General features: G+C 38.8%; 1 protein-coding gene across 4 annotated transcripts in view; it reads right to left on the bottom strand.

Moving 5' to 3' along the window:
* Positions 1-7041: 7041 nt before the first annotated feature.
* The window catches only part of Hikeshi (Hikeshi, heat shock protein nuclear import factor), a 37702-nt gene continuing 35043 nt past the window's right edge, over positions 7042-9700 (bottom strand). For 2 of the 4 annotated variants that reach the window (XM_023716730.1, XM_023716729.1), the window contains 2 exons: positions 7943-8061; positions 7042-7283 (listed from right to left, as the gene is read on the bottom strand). In XM_023716730.1, coding sequence (XP_023572498.1) covers positions 7229-7283; positions 7943-8061 — 174 coding nt within the window. In that variant the 3' untranslated portion in view covers positions 7042-7228. The remainder of the gene's footprint in view (positions 7284-7942; positions 8062-9700) is intronic. The other 2 variants (XM_023716728.1, XM_004632570.2) reach the window with 1 other exon arrangement.

Genomic DNA, 9700 nt, shown 5'->3' with positions numbered 1-9700 from the left:
ACATATATATATATATTGTATTTTAGGGAAGGGTCTACAGGGTGTTCAGGGTCTCACTACTAGATCCTACTTGTAGTGATCCACCTGTTTACAGCCTACCAAGAGCTGGGATTGTAGGCGCGTGCCTCCATGCCCAGTCTCAACTGCCATCTCAGCACACCCCATTGGCGGGGCCGGCACAGCAAGTCCAGGGATCAAACTCCTGGCCCTTGAGTTGAAATATTTTTTTAGTTTACAATAATTTCTACTTTTTCAGTTTTTGTTTTTTGCCACCTTATGTTTGGAGTACATGGTCACATTTCTCAGGGAAAATTGATACATTCATACAACATATTTGGAGTCACTTTTTTATCCCTTTTTCCTAATTCCCCTTCACAGTATCTCTTGCTCCTTCCCATCGCAAAAGACGCATCTCCAGCCAGGTGTGGTGGTGCATGTCTGTAACCTCAACACTTGGGGGGCTGAGGCTAGAGGACTGCTCTTAGTTCAAGGTCAGCCTGAACTACATAGGGCTGGGGGTCTTCTCTCAAAAAAAGACACATTTCCCATTTCTTATTATTTATCTTTTATTTTGCTCCTACTTTATGCTCTGGTTTCTTTTTTCATGGAAAAGAAACCATGTGACATTTAAGCCAGTGTGTCTGACTTAGTAACATTAAGTTCGCAAAACACGCTTTTCTGACTTGTCCCATTTGAGAAGCAGACGCACCAAGTTTGCTTCCGTTGTCCCTTGTTATAGTGCTTGAATGAAGCTCACTTTGAAGAGATGGATTCCTGGAGATCTTAGTATTGCAGACCTTAACAGAGTGAGGTCCCGCTGGGATTTTAGCTAGATGCTTGACACCCAGGAAGCGGAATCTCAGCTAAATAATCATGCACACACCCGAAATCCCTCTGGTTTCCATTTGTTCAGTCACTCCTGTGCTGAAATGGAATTCTAGTTATATTCCAGAGGACTTCACTGCTGAGTTTTTTATTGTTTTGGCCCTGGAATAAATTCCCCTGGTCAAATACCTACTAATTTTCTCTGGTGAGAGCCTGCCACATACTTGATTTACCCTCAGCAATCCTGTTTGTTGAACATCATACTGTTAGATGGCTAAAACTGAAGTTTACAGAACAGATGTCACTTAGAGCCATTCAATCTGTCCCTCGAACTTCCAAAGGATTGACAAATGTAGGTCTCAACAACTTGGTTCAATTGGGGCAAGCATTGCCTTAGGTCCCATTTTTAAATGATCCTGTCTTCTTGGGGGGTTTTCTTCATATACCATGTACCAGGAAGCTGCTCCTTAATGACCCCACACACACACCCCACTCTGCCCTCTTAACCTACAACCAACCTGCTTCTCTCACAAGTACACCAAGACCACCTCCTGGCAGTACTTTTTTCACACTCTTGCCCTCACCTTTCATTCTATCAAAAGCAATTTGGAATTCAAAGTGGCCATTCAGTGGAACTTAGGACAGGAACAATTGTAAACCAAGAGGATGAGCCAAGTGATAAGTGTTCTTAAAAGCTACAAGAGTTCTTGTGCTAATTGGATGGGGTTAAATGTTCAATTACGTTTGATAGAATTCAAGAAATTCCCAAAGAACACTATCTCTAGAGAATTACAGAAACACTGAGAGCATGATCCCCATCACGGCAGCAGTGGGCAGTAGCTGCTTCCTGGAGGTGGGCATACTTTCAGTGGAGCTACAGAGCTCTTGCAAGTAAGTCTGAGAATCCTTTGGTGAAAACTGGTCACTACGGTCAAGTGGTCCACCATGTGTCCCCTCTCCTGGTGAACCTGCCAGTGCTCTACTGATCTTGGCCTTTTATTGAATTAGGGTAAAAATCTAATTCCTACAACAGTGAAGATTAAGGTTCGTGAAAAGAGAAAAATTCAAATATGAGAAAGGACTTTGGGGAAGAGCCTGAACTCCCCATGAGTTTAAAGGAAGTGTCACTACAAGGTTTACAGTGTAGTGTGGAAGGTTCAAAGTAGCTGTATCTGCAAAGCCTGCTCAAAGTCTTGCATGTCAAGTTTTATATCACCTAAAATCTGAAGAATGTAAAATTCTTCCAATTATCTTTCTTCCATAAGATGGAAGAAACCCAGAGTGCCTAGGCATAAGAGGCATCTTCTGTAGTCTTATTATACTGAATTTGGGAAAGGCAAAACTATATATCAGAAAAGATAAAAGTCAAAAATATCCAAAGGCAAAAAAAGTCTTAGCCATTACCTGCTTTCAGTATACTAGGAAAAAAAAAAATCAACAAATATTTATCATCTTTGTCCAATAAACCATCTGCAATGCTTCTAAGCTATTGAGTGGAAACAGGGCCTAACACATGCTAGGCATGCAAGTACTGTATCACTGAGCTACAACCTGGCCCTTTTTATTTATTTTTCTGGTGCTGGGTATTGAATTCAGGACCTTGCACTTGCCAGGCAGCTGCTTAAGCTACTGAGCTATCTCCCCAGCCCCTTTTTAAATTTTTGACAGAAGAATTCACCAAGTTGCCCAGGCTGGCCTTCAACTTGGGATCCTCCTGTCTTGGCCACCAGAGCAGCTTCAATTACAGAAATGGGCTACTATACTCAGCTAAGCCACTTTTGAAAAAACTTGCAAGAGTGAACAGAAACACCAAAACACTCAGGATTCAGAGGCAGATTTACACCAAGGAACACTGAAAAGGGTCATTCCCAGAAAATCAGGCTCTGACCTCTGGTGGTCTCTACGGCCTATACTGGACAAGCAGGCAGGAAGTAGAGGCTCAATGGCTTGTCAGCTGGGGGATGCTTTATACAGGGCTCATCTCAGTAACCTGCTGTGCATCACAGTGGCCAGCTGTCTGATCCAAATCCATAGGACCAACCAGATCTCGAACAGGAACTATTACGTGGGCAACTAACGAACTGAAGTGTACTGACCAGCTGGGAGGGGCACTTTCTGCTATAACTTCCTGATCAAAACAATAAAGGGGTATTAAGAAATTTTATTAGCAATTTTAGGTGAGAAACATAATTATGTATTCTGTATTTTCATAGTTTTGATGACATATGCACCCAATTTTATTATTTTATCTCAGGTATTTTGTCCTTACAAGAAGCTAGCTCTGTACACACTCCAGGATTATGTGTGATAGGTGATGAGAAACACACACGGATGAGCTAACTTCTATTAGGACAAAGTGCCTGAGATAAAACTAAAAAGGAGAAAAGTTTATTTTGGCGCACAGAATTAGAGCTTTCAGTCCATGGTGTCTAAGCACGTTGCGTGGGCATGTGCGGCCTGCTTGCCTCGTGGCAGCCAGGCGAGGAGGGGCCAGGGGTCAGTGTCCCTCCCCAAGCGCACACCCCAAAAGTCCAGCTTCCTTCCACGAGCCCCGTTCCCCAAAGGTTCCATCTCCTTCCGAAGGCGCCACAGGCTGGCCACCAACCCTTTAGCAACTAGGCTCTTGGAGGATGTTTACGATCCAAACTACAGTATCGAACTTGTAAACCCATTTCAACATCTCTACTAGGTTCTATTAATCACTGCTTTCTGGTTCTTGTACGTACGATATCACCTCCCAGAGGGGAGTAAGTTCTTCCACTTTGGGCTACTATGCATTGATTTCTCACAGCTTACCATTGCACTGGAGAGAACCCCCAGAACCACCGTCTTTAGGTCGTTACAGCAAGTCTCACTTTAGCCTTATAATCACCAAGTGGCCAAAGAATTCTTAATTTTTACATTCCTGTATCTTTCATTCTTGTATCCAGATCTGCTTTGAACCACCAAACTCGTAAAAAACATCTAATTTCATACCATATGGTTCATGCGTTTTTAGTAGCTGTACAAGCATCAAAATTTTAATTATTTTCATTTCCCATAAAAGCCTCATAGGGGGCCAGGGAGATAGCTCAGTAGAATAGGCGCTTGCCTGGCAAGCACAAGGGCCTGAGTTCAATCCCTCGTTCCAGAAAAAAAAAAAAAAAAAACCCCTATTGTTTTTAATTCAATGAGAAGATTTGTACTAATAGTGTTTGGACAGGATATTCTGTCTGCATCTTGTACTATGGATAACCACTAAGAAGATAACAATATACAATGTATTAATTATTGAAACTGTCCTATTAATCAGTTTTGAAACTGTCTCATTGATGTTTCTCAATCAAACTTTTTTTAAAAACCTCATACACAGAAGTAGTTAATCACCTCTTAACTCCAAATACCCTTAAACAACTAATCTCTTTGTCTCTGAATTATCTTTTCTGGATATTTTATGTAAGTGGAGTCAACAGCGTGTGTCCTTTTTTTGCGATTACTTTTTTATGCTTACTATACCTTTTTAAAAAAATGTTAATATTGTCATAATTACCGTATTAGTTATTGTTAATCTTTTCCATTATACTTATTACACATTTTCAAGATTTTATCCACGTGACAGCATCTTTTTACTCTATTGTTTTATTGCTAGTAATACCCCATTGTGTGGACAGGTTTCCACTTTTGTGCTCATCTGAATAATTCTATTAGCAGTCATATACAAATTTGTGTACAATTTTAATTTGGGCTACTATAATGAGGTATGTACGTAGATTGGTGTATCAAAGATAAATGGTGTTTATACTCCCAATATTCTCTGTAACCCATGAGGAATTTCTTATGTCAACACCTGGCTTTCACCTCCATTCTATACAAAACTGTTACCAAACATATGCTGTAGGGAACAGCTAAAGCTGGAAATTGGTCATGTGTGGGGACAAAGTCAAAGTGCCTAAAGCAATCAAGCTACCTCAGACTTGAGAAAAACATCTCACCTGAGACAATCTGTCATCAGTCCCTAGGCAACCCGTATGTGTGACACTGAGTCCAAAGTATAAGTAAATGCCCCATGATGATGGCTCTATTCCTCTTCTTTCATCAGGAGAGATGGTTCCACCTGACCTCAGCTTTCCTGTCTTTATCTTCTAAATCCCCTCACCATTTTCCCCCAGGACCAATGAGAGCTGCCTGGGATGCAGCGTGCATTCATTTTTTTTCTCTGGTGTGAAAAACCAAGTGTTGGGCCAACCAAAAAGCTCAATGGATTAAAGTGCCTGCCAGCAGGCGCAGGCGCCTGGGGTTCAATCCCAGGCACGCTGAGGTGGCAACTGACACTGGGCGTGGTGACACAAGCCTGTAACCCCAGCTCTTGGGAGACTGTAAACAGAATCACTTACAAGTCTGATCTAATAGTGAGACCCTAAACACCCTATAGACCCTTCCCTAAAATACAGAAAAATTAAAGAAAAAAAAAAAAACCATAAAAATCAAGTGTTACGGGCCAAAATGTATAATGGATATTGTAAAATAGGAAGAAAATGTTCAAATGGGATGGGGGACTGGAGAGATGGGAGAGGGAAAGGGGAAAAAAAAAAAGATGAAAAAATAGAAACAAAGCTTTTGTAATAAGAAGGGGGAAGAGGGGTTAAAGGGTAGAGGAATGAAAAACAAATCAAGTTGTCACATACAAGTACAAACTCTCTGATGAATGTAAACATTATGTACACCTAGAATGCACCAATAAACTTAACAAAAAAAACCTGTTAAGATGGGTTTGGTGGTGTACATCTGCAGTCCTAGCACTGGAGAGGCTGAGGCAGGATTGCCATGAATTGGAGGCCTGTCTGGGCTACACTGTGAGTTCAAGGCCAGCCTCAACTACATAGCAAAACCCTGTCTCAAAATTAAAAAAAAAAAAAAATCGTTAAAAAAGATTTTCAAATTCTTAAAACTTTTTTCTTGAGCTGGGTGCGCACACAATCCATTATTCATGAGGCTGAGTGAGGAGGATCATGAGTTCAAGGACAACGTGGGCAACACAATGAAACCCTGTCTCAGGGCATGTAGAACACTGACGGAGTGCATGAGGTCCTATGTTCAACCCCAACACGATAACATTAAAAAAAAAAGAGAGAAACTTGCTGTTCAGTCTGTTTCCCAGAGAAGGATAACCACACAGCTCCATAATAAAGCAAATAAAGGCAACTTCAGAGCTCCAAGTGATAACTCTTTATTCATACTGTGCAAAACACTATCGGTACAGCTAGAAAAAAGACAGTCCAAGTCTGACTCTCCCCATCTGCTCTAAAAGGCCAACAAACTGGTTTATACACTATCTAGGCCTGTCACGGATGATCACAATCTTCCATTCCTCTTAGCCAGCCAAGGTCTGTTTGTTTAGTTAATGCTACCTGTTGTACTTCTATATTAAAAAAAAAAAAAAAAGAAAAAAAGTCAATGGACAGGTGGAACAGATTTTGACTAGGTTATAAGTAGTTATGTGGCTATATAAAATAGACTGAACAAGGGGACATGTTTTCATAACCTAGGCCAGTAATCTTAAGTCGGTGAGGTACATACATACTCTGTTTATAACAACAATCGTTTTGCTTCTGTTAACTGTGTTACAAATGACGGGTGCTTTCTGTCCAGAGCATTAAATGCTGCTGTGTAGCCACTGTCAAGTCACAATTCCACAGTGACAATCCATTAACAAGACCTGCAGGTAATCATCAGCCACTGAGAACCTGATGCACAACTGTAACCAGCAGATAGCAATACACAAGTGAATTCATCATTGCTCCGGAGGACAATAGTCTAGCCTTCCATTTTGGGGGAAACTGAAAACAGTGTCAACAAAACATACAACTTGCAAAACACAGTGAGTCTACCAAATCTTAACAATGTGAGTACTAGTAATCACAGCAATCGTATTAAACAGAAGTGCAACTGGACACTGGCAGTCAACCTATCTTCGTTGAAAAACCTCCTTAACCATAAGAAATACTCCTAAAAGCAATTTTTTCACATCTGAAAGTATATATTTGAAAACTTCTCAAAATTTCAAATTTTGAGATGTGGGTTTAACATTAACTACCCTGGCAAACTACCATGAAAATAAGTGAAAAACTACACATGTAACTGCCTTAAGCATTAGTGTGACAAGGCTTTAAGTAAAAAAATGAATGGATAACAGCAAAAACAAAGTTGGTCTCTGAATAATTTTAAACTTATGATGGAAAAATCATTAATAATGAACATATTTTTATTTTTCAATACTTTTAAATTTTTAATAAAGATTTCAATGAGTTTCACATTGTTTTAAACTTAGACTTCATGATCCATTTGACTTCTTGCTTTTAAATGCAGTCATTTATCTTTAAAACACGACAAATCTCCAAATACATTAAAAATTATTTTATTCAAATTATGTTTTCCAAAAGAGAGGGTTCTGTGCTAGTCGTCTTTGAAAATTTTCATACCTAGAAAAGAAAAAACATACATTTACATGAAAGTTGAAATAAGATCTTTCACAATCTATAGAAGGACTTATCTCCAAAATAATCACAATCTATAAAAGGATATCTCAAAAACAAGTGATTTACATGTGATTTTTTAAAAACTAAGGTAAAAAAACTAATCTAGAAATTTAATTACTAACAAAGATAAAAAGTACAGCAGGTTACATATAAGAACAATTCTGATTAGTTTTTGGAGAACCCACATCATATGAATATTTAATAATTATTTATCTTCTGCAAATTACAATGATAGAAAGGGCCTGGGAGGCGCAAATTCCTTTCTCATTCCACGGATGAGTGCATGAGAATAACTTCCTTGTTACAGCTACTCTGTGATAAAACCTAAGACAACCCCTCAAGCTCCCTGCTACACTTCTCAACAAAAAGGTCCTTAGCATCCCCCACCACCTGATTTTCAAAATGAAAAAAACACCTAGAAAACAAAACATGAAGAAGGGAGGGCAACAGATGCATTCTCATCCGGGTTGAGGGCGCCGTATGCCCTCCCTCAGGTCCCTTACACAGTCTAGTTTTCATTGAAACTTAGAAGATATTCACAAACAAAATACACATACAATCACTAAAAGTCTTAATATTTGAGGGAAGAAAATGCCTCCTACCACTTCAGAACCACATTTGCTGGAATGAACATTTCAGATGGGCTTGGTGTCATCTGGGCCTGAGAGACGGCAAAGGATGAGGCAAAGTTGTAGAAGTTGTCCAACATCTTTTGTGTGAACTGAGAAGTTTAAAAATTGACAGATTAATGAGCTACATTAAATATTCCATTTAGAGTTCTGTATTTTTAATGAAAATAAAGACTGTAAGTTCTAAAGCAGTCTAGTGTTGAAAATGAAGAGCAGTCATAAAGTGACACTGTGGTGTGTTGTTCACTGGACACAAGGGTTGTTTCCTTTAAAATTTTTTATGTTAACATTTGCATCACTAACCTCAAACCCACTCTCCTCAAATCAAGTTATTTTCTCATATGAAACAAGTACCCACCAGGAGCGCAGCACATGCCTGTAAATAATCCCAGCAGTCAGGAGGCTGAGTCAGGAGGACTGCCACAAGCCTGGGGCCGGCCTATGCTACCTAGTGAGTTCAAGGCCAGCCTGAACTACATAGACTCAGTTTTAAACAACAAAACTACCAGTAACCATCTTGTAAGAACTCCTTTTCTTGACAAAGAGCTTAAAAGTTAGAAGGAAGAAAAGAAGAGGGGAAGAAAAGAGGAGCCAATTCTTCCTAAATCAAATCTCTAAATTCAATGCTACTTACAAGGTTTTCCACAGAATTTGACAAGGTGATACTATTCCATGACACTAAACAAGCTGACAAAATTAAGAATGCTAAAGCCTATTTTGATCAGCAGGAGGAAAGTGGCCTACCAGATATTTCAACTTACTGACAAACTGAGATGAAAGCAGAGAGCCCTGAATAAAACCTAAGCATATGTGACAATATGGTATCAAACAAAGAGCTATTTATTACTCAGGGGAAAAAAAATAAAGCTAACTATTCAAAGAGTGGGTTTGGGCCCCCTAGTTTTGTATGAGGGAAAAAAAATGCTAACTTAAATTCCTTCCCTACCACACATGGACATTCAAAAAATAAAACCCAAGACTGTTTATGTAAGAACATCACGCATCAAAAAGGGAGAAAAATCCCTCACAAGTAAACTCATCTACATAAAAATGTGTCTGAATACAAAAGATAGCTCATGCAAGTTAAAAGACGAGCAACATGCTGGGCCAAAACTACATGGCACATACAAAGGCTTACTATCCAGAGCACACACAAGGTCTTGTTCCAGAAAGCTAAAATTGAAAACTACCAAAATACAATAGAAAATTACACAAAATATGTTAAAATCCCCTAGAAGACAAATAGAACCCAAAATCTGAAAAGATGTTCCGCATCACTAGTAATAAAGAAACACAAATTAAATATGAAACTCCAATTCTTACCTATCAGTCTGGAGGAATTTTAAGGTTTGATAAATATTAGAATGTATGAACATCATTATGAAAAAAATCTCACTTATTCATACAATAGAACGCTGTACGACAATTATAATAAATCGGATCTATTCTGTGCATCAACAGAAAAAATCTTTAAAATAATGTTAAATTAGCAAGTTGTATAGTATGGTACTATTTATATTCATTTTAATCATGTGAATATGAGATGATCAAAATATATGGCAAATGCTTATATTCTTTAAAATATATCACAATACAGCCAAATCTTGGAAACGACCAAGATGCCCATCACCTGTGGAATGGTTGAAAAAGATGTGGTATTTTTACACAATGGAGTATTATTCAGCTATTAAGAATGATAAACTGCAAGCCTTTATATTGAAGTGGATGCCA

The sequence above is a fragment of the Octodon degus genome, unplaced genomic scaffold (assembly GCF_000260255.1).
Source record: "Octodon degus isolate 3935 unplaced genomic scaffold, OctDeg1.0 scaffold00049, whole genome shotgun sequence".
In the NCBI taxonomy this organism is placed as follows: domain Eukaryota; kingdom Metazoa; phylum Chordata; class Mammalia; order Rodentia; family Octodontidae; genus Octodon; species Octodon degus.
The sequence above is the reverse complement of the archived record's forward strand: the minus strand, read 5'-3'. Positions and strand labels throughout refer to the sequence as shown.